The sequence below is a fragment of the Notolepis coatsorum genome (assembly GCF_963971535.1).
Source record: "Notolepis coatsorum genome assembly, chromosome: 9".
Classification (NCBI taxonomy): domain Eukaryota; kingdom Metazoa; phylum Chordata; class Actinopteri; order Aulopiformes; family Paralepididae; genus Notolepis; species Notolepis coatsorum.
Window position 1 is genome coordinate 128,515,766 of NC_140173.1, and position 12,858 is coordinate 128,528,623.

The window sequence follows — 12,858 nt, forward strand, 5'->3', positions numbered from 1 at the left end:
TCTAATTCTCTACGGGAGGTTTGCCAGTGTTCCACTCCAGACGTCAAGCCGGCGCGTCATCGCTCCCTATTTCCACGGAGGATGGCGCCTCTTCCCCCGGCCTCTGCTGTCGGGCCCCTGTCTCCGTACCAGGCCTCCGCCGTCGGGCCCCTGTCCCCGTGACAGGCCTCCGCCGTCGGGCCCCTGTCTCCTGTGCCCGGCCCCCGCTGTCGGGCCCTGTCTCTGTACCAGGCCTCCGCCGTCGGGCCCCTGTCCCCGTGACAGGCCTCCGCCGTCGGGCCCCTGCCTCCGTGCCCGGCCTCCGCTGTCGGAACCCTGTCCTCATCCCTGTAAGCAGCCCTGGCCCGTAGCCCTGGCCCTTAGCCTTTGTCCCTGACACTTAGCCCCTGTCCCTTAGCCTGTTCGCCTCTTAAAGGCACAGTGCCGCATTTTCCTTATTTCCTTGACTCTAGTGTTTTGTGTTCTCCCCTGTTCCCCTCCCCAGTGCCCCTGGTCCTAGTCCTTGACATTTAGCCTGGCCCTGTCCTTTAGCCCTAGTCCCTTAGCCTGTTTGCCTCTTAAAGGCACAGTGCCGCATTTTCCAGTTTTCCTTGACTCTAGTGTTTTTGTGTTCTCCCATAAAGGGACTGTGCCGCCTTTGTTCTATAATAAAGATTTGCCCTGTTTTGGCTTACTCTCATACCTGTCTTGTGTTGTGCGATTGGGGTCGGTTACAAACCATAACAGGCTGCCCATGGGAGGAAGGACGAGGGGATGGGTTAGGCGCAGAGACTCTATCGCACCCGTGTGTGTGTGTGTGTGTGTGTGTATCTCGTGTGTGTGTGTGCCGCTCCAATTGCATGTCCAGTTCGTTGCATGCCGATTAAAGACCCCCTAAAAGGGTCCTGCATTATTACATATTACATGCAGTTAAATACATAAATACATAATTACAAAGACCACAATATCACAGTTTATGTCCATGTCCATAGCAACAGAGGTAGGGGGGATTGCGGGGGGGGGGGGGGGGGTTGCTACAGGAGTTCAGTGTCCGTATGGCAGTGGGGAAGAAGCTGTTTTTAAAGCGGGATGTTTTGGTGGTCAGGGATCTGTAGCGTCTCCCGGAGGGAAGCAGCTGGAAGATGTGGTGTGCTGGGTGAGTGGGGTCAGAGATAATTTTTCTTGCTCTTCTTATTGTGCTTTGGCGGTGGAGTGATTCGAGTGATGGGAGGGGGGTGCTGATAATTTTGGAGGATTTATTGATTATTCTTTGCAGTTTGTTTTTGGAGTGAATGTCCAGACTGCTGTACCAAACTGTTATGGAGAAGGTGAGGATGCTTTGAATGATGGCCTGGTAAAAACGGAGCAGGAGATGTTTTCTGATTCTGTATTTTTTGAGCTGGCGGAGGAAGAAGAGTCTTTGATTGGCTTTTTTGTGGATATGGTCTGTGTTGGTTTGCCATTTGAGGTTGTTACTTATGTGGGTGCCGTTTTTTGACAGGAACTAACGTTAGCTAGTTAGCTGCCTGCAGCCAGTCAGTGCAGTGATAGAGAGTGGGCACAGTTTCGCTCGTTCGGTTCATTTCTCCAGGAGGGAGAAAATTATTATAACACAGAGATGAAAAATTATGATTGTCTTATTATTGTAAACTATAAAAAATATCTTTAATCTTTATTTTTTACTTGTCATATTTTTGGGAAGCTTGGCTTCCCTTGACCGCCATGAATATTCGCCACTGCCTTGTTGTAGAAACTGATTGGATGATGATGGTGTGTGTGTGCGTGTGTGTGTGTGTGTGTGTGTGTGTGTGTGTGTGTGTGTGTCTGTGTGTGTGTGTGTGTGTGTGTGTGTGTGTGTGTGTGTGTGTGTGTGTGTGTGTGTGTGTGTGCGTGTGCGTGCGTGTGTGTGTGTGTGCGTGTCTTCATCCAGCGGCAGGTCTGAGCGGTGCTCCCAGTGGCCAACAGAGTGAGAGCCCTTTCTTCCTGTTGGGCAGGGTGGTGATGCAACAGAGTTATGTCTGTGCCCTCATAGCCATGATGGTAAGACCTGTAGCCTACTACCCTCTGATAGGAATAGTATAACTATGCTACTGCTTGTCTGTGCTTAGACATGATGGCAAAAACTCTTATAATAATAATATAATAATAATAATAATAATAATAATAATATAATAATAATAATAATAATAATAATAATAATAATAATAATAATAATAATAATAATAATAATAATAATAATACATTAATAGCTAATTTGTTGAATTAATCCAAATATTGGACAACAGATTTTTTTTTAATTACTGTGCATTGAAATGATGCATTATACACTGCACATCATCCAAGGCAACCTGCAGTGTATAATTGGGTGTAAGTGGGTGTGTATTTGTCTGTCCCTCTGTCTAGGTATGGAGTATCACCTACCACAGCTGGCTGACGTTTGTGCTGCTGTTGTGGGCGTGTATCATCTGGATGCTGCGGGCCAGGTAGAACAGCAGCCTGGTGACTAGACAGGACATATATTATCTATATAATTAAATTAGACAAGGTTATATTCCTGCCCTATCATACACCTTCACCTTGTTTCTTACATAACACCTCCTCACGTACCCCTCCCCTCTCTCTCTCTCTCTCTCTCTCTCTCTCTCACCTCTGACGAATGAAAATGAAAACCGCTCTCTCACTCTCACTTACCACTCTCCCCTCTCTCTCTCCTCTCTCTCTCTCTCTCTCCTCCTCTCTCTCACTCTCTCTACTCTCTCTCTCTCTCTCTCTCTCTCTCTCTCTCTCTCTCTCTCTCTCTCTCTCTCTCTCTCTCTCTGTCTCTCTCCTCTCTCTCTCTCTCTCTCTCTCTCTCTCTCTCTCTCTCTCTCTCTCTCTCTCTCTCTCTCGCTCTCTCTCTCTCCCTTGTCTATAATATAATATTATAAGATAGTATGTTGGAGTATGCTGTGTGCATTCATAGTATAATAAGGTAGAGGTTTGGATCACTTTCAGGCAATGTATCACACTCACATTCCAAGTGATTGGGGCTGATTTCTGAACTGCACGGGCTGTCCAAAACATTTCAACATGGGCTTTTGTGAACGGTTAAATGATCAACAAAATATTATTTTGTTCCTCATAGTTTGATTGATAGTGATTCATCTGATCTCATTTCGTGATTCCCATCCAAGCTGAGGGCCTTTTCCCAAACCCTTTGGCGCTTCCTAAAGTCACCCATGTATCATCAACAACCACACTCCGTTCAGTATAGGTTACTAACTAATAATAACTAATAATAACAACCGTGTTATTATTATTATTCTGGTTCCCCAGGCGCCATGCTTCCACGCTGTGTTCTCCGTTCATCCTCATGTACGGACTAGCGCTGTGCTGTCTGCAGTACGTGTGGGCTATGGACCTCCAACCTGAACTACCAACTACTGTAGGAACCATGAGTCTTAGACAGCTGGGACTGGACCGAGCTCACTACCCCTGTCTGAGACTTGGGAGCCCTGGTAAGGAGGGAGGGAGGGAGGAGGGAGGAGGGAGGGAGGGAGGGAGGGAGGAGGGAGGAGGGAGGGAGGGAGGGAGGGAGGGAGGGAGGGAGGGAGGGAGGGAGGGGGGGAGGTACATAACCACAAGTCACGAATGGACTGAGCTCACTACTCCTGTCTTAACACTTGATTATGAGCGTAGGAGCTGATTATGAACATAGGAGCTGATTATGAGCATAGGAGCTGATTAGGAGCGCGTATGTAGTGTAGGTTTAGTCCCCGGGTCACATGGCCGTTTAATTTCACTTGTTAAACTGGTCTCAGTTAGCCCTCATATTCTAAAGATACTTCATACAGTATGGCCTCAAAGAGAGATAGAGCTACTCCTCTCAAGATACTATGGGCTGAACCGGAGTGTGGATAGAGGATGTGGAGACAAGTTGGAACAGTTGTAGCTGAAAAGGTTTCTAAATACGTGATACATCATACAGTATACAGTGCACACTATAGTGGTTTCATTTGAAAAGAAAATGTCTTTTGTGGATAAACCACAATAAACTACTGGACTGATCTTACATTGAGGATAGTGTGAAAAGTTCACTCACTCCATAAAAGGTCTGTTTAACATGGTTTACTGTTGGAGCTTGTTTTCTGAAACCCTGGGTCCAGAAGAGTGGATTGTGGGCCTACTGGGGTCGGTCTCTGAGAACTAGGACATTGGTACATTCATGTCCTGGGATCCCAAGATCAGACGACGTTTCAAGAAATGTTGGCTTCCAGAGTGGAAAACGTTTAAGACTCTCTTGTTTATGCTACATGTGGGCGGTTTGTTAAAAGTTTCACCAAAGGGTAATCATTTAGGTCAAATGTAATTCTCCTTTCATTTTATCCTACACAGAAAACAGGGCGTTTTACGTTGACCCATCCATGTGGTTTCATTGGTGAACATTGGTGGAATGAAAGGTTAACTCATGTCAAATTGTAATACGTCATCAGTTGGCCTGGTGCTCGTTGGGTAGTAGTTCCTCTTCGGGTGGGGTGGCTGGTCATGTTTTAGAGTCGATGCCAACCCCTGAATCATCAGTCCCATCATCTTGATTCTTGACTCTAACCAGGTTGTAAAAGTGGGAGAACGCTGAGTGTAGTCCAACATGCTTGTCTCGTACAGTAAAACACATAGCACTGAGTTATGGTAGAGCTGTGGTTTATTTGAAAGAAGAGCTTTAAGAGGAGTGAAGCAGGGTAGAGTGTTGATACTGGAGTAAACATGGCCGCCATCTCTAACTGTATAAACATAGAGCCAGACAGCCTCGTGGACTCAGACTTTATAACAAGCAGTAAATGAGGTTCAATGTTTATTTTTCGGCCCATTTTTATTATTATGTGTAAACTGTTAATCCTATGATGTATTGTTTTATATATAATCCCTTTCTTCTTTTCTCTCCAGTTTAATCATCTCTTTTTCTTCATGTCTGTCTGTTTATAATTAAAACTCTCTCATATCTCTGTTTCCTATACTTCACTGTTGAAGTATCACTGTTCTGGTTGAATCAATCATATTCAGGTTATCTGTTCCCTCTCTCTCTCTCTCTCTCTCTCTCTCTCTCTCTCTCTCTCTCCTCTCTCTCTCTCTCTCTCTCTCTCTCTCTAGCTTCTCTTCACGCTAACCTTCTGGCTGTTGCTACGTCAGTCAGTCAAGGAAAGTTTCAGCAGGAAGAAAAAAATGGTCGCCCCGCTACAGGAAGTCACTACAGGAGGTTAGAGGACACACACACATGCACGCACGCACGCACACACACACACACGCACACACACACACACACACACACACACACACACACACACACACACACACACACACACACACACACACACACACACACACACACACACACACACACACACACACACACACACACACACACACACAGTACACATACCTACAGTACACACACACACACACACACACAACACACACACACACACACACACACACACACACACACACACACACACACACACACACACACACACACACACACACACACACACAGAATGTCTGTTCAGTCTCTGTCACACCAAGTGCTCCCTGACAGTGTTGTGATTTTCTCAAGTGTAGATGCATAGTCTTGTCCAGAACATTTTATATACACGCCTTAATCTCACCCAATTGCTGTTCAATTGTGTGACCCAATACAAACAGCTGATCGTGTCTGCTGCATGAAATTAGAACGCGTAGAAAGGTTTCTTCCTGGTGTATCACAGTCATCTGAAAAGAACGGGCACTCTCACTCAAATCAACATTCCTCTGTGGTCTTTAGGCTGATAAGACAGACATCTGCTGTAGTATGTGTGATAATATTTGACTTATTAACAGAAGATTAATGTTCTAATAGAAGAGAGTTCTTCTATATAATTATATGGTTTATCACCATAATGTAATTATTTTATTTTTTTTAAGTAAAAAGGAAGCTATGGGGCGCCCCAGTGGCGAACCACCAGTGGTGCAGTGCTGGTATAACTCGGTATAACGGCGTTATACCTCGCTCACTGAGGCTGAAGTACGCGCAATCGCTTTTTACATGGCATTATCCAACCGGACTCCCGGAGAAGCATGCAGCTGCAGAGCTGCAGAGCCAGCGGCGCTCTCTGGGCCGCGCGCTGACGGCCGCGCTGTGAGGCAATAGTATCCAGCTGCAGGACGAGAGCAGCCAAAAAAAACTGTGCATGCGCGCGCTCACGCGCGTGGAGCGTTTGACCTACTGTCAATTTGCCACTGCACCACTGCGAACCACATAGCACGCTCAGCCGCGACACGGCCGACCCGGGTTCGACTCCCGAACCCGTCGTTATTTGCCGAATGTCTTCCCCCCACTCTGTCTCCCATTCCTCCTCTGTCTCTCTCTACTGGACTGCCCAGTAGCAATAAAGCGATAAAACGCCAAAAAATGTATCTTAAAAAAAAAAAAGGAAGCTATGCTCCAGGAAATTGGTCAGGGTTAATGTAATGTAAAATATGTTTGCTGATTAATAAACAGGATGTAACTTAGACTGGTATGGTCCTTTTAAGTTGCAACACCAAACACTGGATAAACGTCACTTTATCTATCAACAATATTCTCTCTATCTCTCCCCTCTACCCTTCTTCTCCTTCTCCTCACCTCCATCCCTCTCTCCTCACCTCCATCCCTCTCTCCTCACCTCCCTCTCTCCTCACCTCCCTCCCTCTAGAAGAGGCTGCGGGTAATGACTCTGTGCTGAAGGTCCTGGGCGGGATGGTGATGAGCTGTTACGCTAAGTACTGGATCTATGTGTGCGGAGGGATGTTCATCATGGTGTCGTTCGCTGGGAAGCTGGTCGGATACAAGATTGTCTACATGCTGCTCTTCCTGCTCTGCCTCTGTCTCTATCAGGTATGTGGACATTTATAACCAAACAATTACACAACCTGTACTTTATGTCTGGTACTTGTGTAAACAGTGGGTATGATGTGGATGAGTAGTATGGAGGAAGTGGCTGCTACAGATCTACAACTCACAGCGGCGCAAAAAATACAATCCTCTCATAATTGCCGGCCTACAATACCAAAACGTTATTTAAGCATGCTTCTAAGTGGCCTATCTCTATTTCCTAGCTGTACTACTCCCTGTGGAGGCGTCTGTTGAAGGTGTTTTGGTGGTTGGTCGTGGCCTACACCATGTTGGTGCTCATCGCCGTCTACACCTACCAGTTTGAAGACTTCCCAGGCTACTGGAGGAACTTCACCGGGTTCACGGAGGAACAGTAAGTTCAAAACACAACATGACTGCACTATAGGGCCACACTGCACTACTACGTGTCGGAGGAAGCATGTGGTAGACTTCAGGGTTCCCTTGTACCGACCAGTAGGGGGAACATGCGCACAACAGCCAGGTAGGGGAGGGGGGGAATTGGCATAACGACTAAATTGGGATGGGGGAAAAGCATAGAAAAATCAGGCGGAGAAAAAGAGGGTAAAAAAAAAAAAAAAAAAATCAAAATTGCTAGAGTAACCCCCCTGCAGAAAAAGGGCAGCAAATTGGACCCAGGCAACTACCGCCCTGTTTCTATTCTTACCTCCATCTCGAAAGTCATGGAAAAAATAGTATACGAACAGGTCGAAAAGTACCTTGCGGAAAAAAATCTAATCTACGAATTCCAATCTGGCTTCAGAACATCCCACTCCACTGACACATGCCTTCTCTATTTGAACGACCACATCAAACAAGAGGTGGACGCGGGCAAATACTGCGGCATGGTCATGCTGGACCTACAAAAGGCCTTCGACACTGTCAATCACTCCATTCTGATTGACAAGCTAAAAGCAATTGGTTTTGATAGTCTATCAGTGAGCTGGATGCAATCCTACCTGGAGGGGAGAGAACAGATGGTGGAGGTAAACGGTACCCTATCCCCCCCCCCTCCCAGTGAGCTGCGGTGTTCCACAAGGAAGCATACTAGGACCATTAGGCTATGTGTCCACTCAAAGCCTTTTTTTCAAGGCGGACCGCTTTGAAAAAAGAAGAAAAAAAAGCTTCTAGCGTTTTTCTGGGTCTCCCCAGAGCTCGCGCCAGCCGCGGGTCCGCCCCTTCCTCGATGAGTTACATTGATGAGCGCGCTCCTTTCCAAAAAAGTTGAACTAGTTTCAACTTTATGAGCTCGGAGCGCTCCGCCAAAAACGCTGCCGTCGAGAGCTCATAAAACGCGAGGCGCGGCTCTGGGAAGAGGAGCGCGCCTGACGCTTCTCCAGCATAGAAATTAATGACAGAGGGCGGCTACGTGGCGTAGTGGGCAAGGCGCTCGCCATGAATGCGGAGACGCTGGGCTCGCCTGTTCGAGCCCAGCGCTCCACATTGCTTTCAGTTTAGCTGGTCGTTCATACTAATACACATTGGCCGTATTAGGGGGTGGGAAACTGATGGGTGGGGATCGGGCGTTGTGGACAGCGACTCCTACAGGTCGGTTGGTGCGCCTGCGCAGTAGAATCAGGAAGTGTCGGGGGCAGCGTGAGCCTCCCACGCGTTACTCCTCGCCACTGAGAGATCGAGCTGCGCAGGTGAAAAGATGCGACTGCTGTTACCTCAAGTACCGGAGGGGACTTGTGCTATGTATGACTTAGTCCACATTGCAGCCGGCTTGTGGGAGGCAAGAAACAGCGTTCGTGACAGGGGAGGGTTGAATTGGATGATACGAAATTGGGATGGGAGAAAATATAGAAAATTGGAGAAAAAGTGGATAAAAAAAAAAGGGAAATGAATGACAGAAAGGAGCTGACAACTCATAAAACGTCCCCTATGGACACAAGCCCTTACTGTTCCTAATTTATGCAAATGACATGTCGTCAGCTTGTGACTGCAACTTGTTCCTGTTCGCGGACGACTCAGCCCTGCTGGTCTCTGACAAGAACAAGTTACAGGTTGAAAAAACCCTCAGCTCAGAACTCTGCAGAATCTGCACCTGGCTCGCTGATAACAAACTATCATTACACCTGGGTAAAACAGAGTCCATTCTCTTCGGTTCAAATAACAAACTCAGCAAGACCGACGGCTTCTCAGTTACAGTGGGTGACAATATTGTCACAAGGAAAGATGAAATTACATACCTGGGTTCCATCCTAGAGGCAAATCTTTCCTGTGACAAAATGGCATCCAATGTAATCAAAAAAGTCAACCAACGAACTAGATTCTAGTACCGGATCTCCTCTCTGGTAAACAAGAATACCCTGAAGACTCTGGCAGGAGCACTCATTCAAGGGTACTACGACTATGCTTGCACCTCATGACCTCAAAGGTGCTAAAAACAAAATTACAAACATCACAAAACAAACTGGTCAGACTACTGCTTGACCTTACTCCTAGAACCCACCTCACCCCTGCCCACTTTGACAACCTAGGATGGCTTAGAGTAGACGACAGAGTACAGCAACTTGCAATGGGCCTGGTCTACAAGATACACTACACCACTAAGGTACCCATGTACATGTCAAAATACTTCCCAAAGGTCAGTGAATACCAGGGGTGTAAAGTACTTGAGTAATTGTACTTCGTTACAATACTTAAGTACTGTTTTGGGGGATTTGTACTTTACTCAAGTATTATTAGGTTTGTATACTTTGTACTTTTACTCCATTACATTTCAGAGAAGAAAAACATACTTTTTACTCCTTACATTTAAAATGCAGACCTACAAAGTACAAAGTACAAATCTCACAGGTCCAACCATTTTAATTAGTATATTTTAATTGTTTATCTGGCCGAACTAACGTTAACGTTATTAATCCTGCGACCGCAGGTAAACAGCCAATCAAATCCCCATCAATGGAAAATGAACCCGCCCATACCCATGCTGATTGGTCCTTGTGCAACACTAGAAAGCGGGGATCTTTGATTAAATACCTGCTATCAGAAGAATAGACAGTCAGATCCGCATTATTAATATTGTGATATTATTCAGGGTACTCCAGTATTCTGTCTTTAATATTGTGATATTATTCAGGGTACTCCAGTATTCTGCTTTTAATATTGTGATATTATTCAGGATAATCCAGTATGCTGTGGTTAATATTGTGATATTATTCAGGATACACCATTCTGTTTTTAATATTGTCATATTATTCAGGATACTACAGTATATCAAGTCTTTAATATTGTGATATTATTCATGCTGTGATGTGAATGCCGTCCATGTTAGTTTACCTTCAATGGAGAAGTGCATTAAATAATTGTAATGCAAAAAAAGTGTCCTCTGTTCTTTAATTTCAGCATTGTCTATCGCAGAACACATTCCATTGTGGGCAGAGTGTATGCTTGGTTTCATTCCAGCCTTGCCTAAACACCAGCTGATGATTTCACTAATTGGCTCACCTCTTCAACTAACTCACCTGGTGCAATGTATAGTTAAAATGAAAACTTGGCCCACGATAGAATGAGTTTGAGACCCCTGGTCTATCCCTTTAAAAAAAAATGTACTTTTACTTTTTAGTACTTAAGTACATTTAAAAGTAGGACTTTTTGACTTTTACTCAAGTGTGTTTTTAGCCAGATACTTTGACTTTTACTTGAGTCAGATTTTGAGACAGTACCCATACTTTCACTTAAGTATAATTTCTGGGTACTTTTTACACCCCTGACCACAACACCAGAGGGAGCTCCACAAATCATGTTAAGCCCAGATTCGGCTCAAACAAGGGACTAAACACGTTTCGCAATTATGCCACATCAATGTGGAACGCCCTACCCAAAGCTGTAAAGGAATGTGAATCACTACCCACTTTCAAAACCACTCTCAAAGAGCACCTACGGGAGACTGCAATTGGAAACTGGCCCATTTAAATGTCCAAACCCAACCCCCTCCAATGTACAGTTTCCCCCCACCCACCCAACCACCTACAGTGTACAGTTTCTTCCCCCTCAAATGTATATACTCTCTTTTTGTACTCATAAACAGTACTGTATATTTGTAGATCTGGTATGTCATAAATGTCTAGATGTAACAGTACTGTCTATCTGTATGTCATGTATGTCATATATGTTATGATGAATTGAAAATGGGGGACCCTGATGTAAACAAGACAAACGTCTTTCTCTGGTCTGCATCCCCTTAACGATTGTGTGTATTGAGCCATACTGTATTGTACCCATTCTGCAATCTGTTAATAAAATGTTCAATCAATCAATCAATCAATCAATCAATCAATCAATCAATCAATCAATCAATCAATCAATCAATCAATCAATCAATCAATCAATCAAGTTTTCTGATGCAGGATATATCTAGTCTTGCCCAGTATACCAGTATATCTTGCTAACTTTGAACACAAATATTTGAGCAATGCTAGAATATAAACCTCATTTGGGTTTATAAAGAACATTAATGAAATCCTAATGGGAAACCCCCTCCATTGTTGCATGTGTGTGTGTGTGTGTGTGTGTGTGTGTGTGTGTGTGTGTGTGTGTGTGTGTGTGTGTGTGTGTGTGTGTGTGTGTGTGTGTGTGTGTGTGTGTGTGTGTGTGTGTGTGTGTGTGTGTGTGTGTGTGTGTGTGTGTGGTGTGTGTGTGTGTGTGTGTGTGTGTGTATCCAGGTTGGCAGATATAGGTCTGGAGACGTTTGCTCTCTCTGAGCTGTTCAGCAGTATTCTGATCCCAGGCTTCTTCCTGCTGGCCTGCATCCTACAGCTCCACTACTTCCACAGACCTTTCATGAGAATCACTGATCTGGAGCATGTCACACACAGGTAAGGTGATCGTTTTACACACACACACACACGCATGCACGCGCACACACACACACACACACACACACACACACACACACACACACACACACACACGCACAGAGAGAGCTGCAGTTTTCTTTTTGTACTTTTACGAGAGTTACAGTTACTGTATTTCCTGTGTACACCCACTCACTGATGGAGTACAGCTCCACGCAGACCTGCTCACACACAAAGCTGTACATATAACTAAGCAGCATATAAACCCCCTAATGCTTTTGGGAAGTACTCTGTTTTATGTACATTAATTAGTTATTGGGGGAAAAAACATGAAACCCCTTCCCAGGAAAGAGAGTAGCCATACGCCTGGTGTGCCTGGCTGTTCTGACTGTGTTGGGAGGGTCTTTGAAGAGGATACGTTTTATTTCTTTCTTATTATAATTTTTTTTACATTGAATTTAAATGATTTAATTCTACTTGTCTTTTGTCCCCTTAACAATTGTGTGTATTGAGCCGTACTGTATTGTGCCCATTCTGCAATCTGTTAAATAAAGTTTTCATTCATTCATTCATTCATTCAGATTATTAAGCAATTGAATAAGAAATCTATAATTTCCCATTATATTAATTTACAGCTTACAAACTTTATTTTATGGCTAATATCTTTAATAACAATTACAAAATGTTTACTACATTACTACAAACTACATTTACACTTAATGTTGAAAAAAATAACTGTAAAATAATACATATCATTTTTATATTTTTATTTTGTATTATTTTACAGTGTGGTGACTGACTTGGGAGATAACGCATTAGAAGATGAAGGTAAAAATCACAGTGATTCAGCTGCCATGTCTTTATCTTTTGACATTTTAAAAGTGCCTGAGAAAGACGCAAAAATCGTCCTCTCTTCAGCTGTGGGACAGATTTCTTTAATCTCTCTCCATCCATCCCTCTCTCACCCTCCCTCTCTCTCTCTCCCTCTCTCTCACCCTCCCTCCCTCTCCCTCTCTCTCTCTCCCTTCGCTCCCTCTCTCTCTCCCTCCCTCTCTCTTTCTCCCCACCCTCTCTCTTTCTCCCACCCTCTCTCCCTCTTTCTCCCTCCCCTCTCCTCCCTCTCTCTCACCCTCTTTCTCTCTCTCCCTCCCTCCCTCTCTCCCTCCCTCTCTC

At 44.7% G+C, this 12,858-nt stretch overlaps 1 protein-coding gene across 1 annotated transcript in view; it reads left to right on the plus strand.

Annotated features, from left to right (window-relative positions):
* The window catches only part of piezo1 (piezo type mechanosensitive ion channel component 1 (Er blood group)), a 220,676-nt gene that overhangs the window by 138,649 nt on the left and 69,169 nt on the right, over positions 1-12,858 (plus strand). The window contains 9 exon segments of the mRNA XM_084321995.1: positions 1,910-2,019; positions 2,383-2,462; positions 3,295-3,463; positions 3,465-3,476; positions 5,107-5,212; positions 6,687-6,868; positions 7,090-7,238; positions 11,554-11,706; positions 12,473-12,605. Of these exon segments, the coding sequence (XP_084178121.1) occupies positions 1,910-2,019; positions 2,383-2,462; positions 3,295-3,463; positions 3,465-3,476; positions 5,107-5,212; positions 6,687-6,868; positions 7,090-7,238; positions 11,554-11,706; positions 12,473-12,605 (1,094 nt within the window).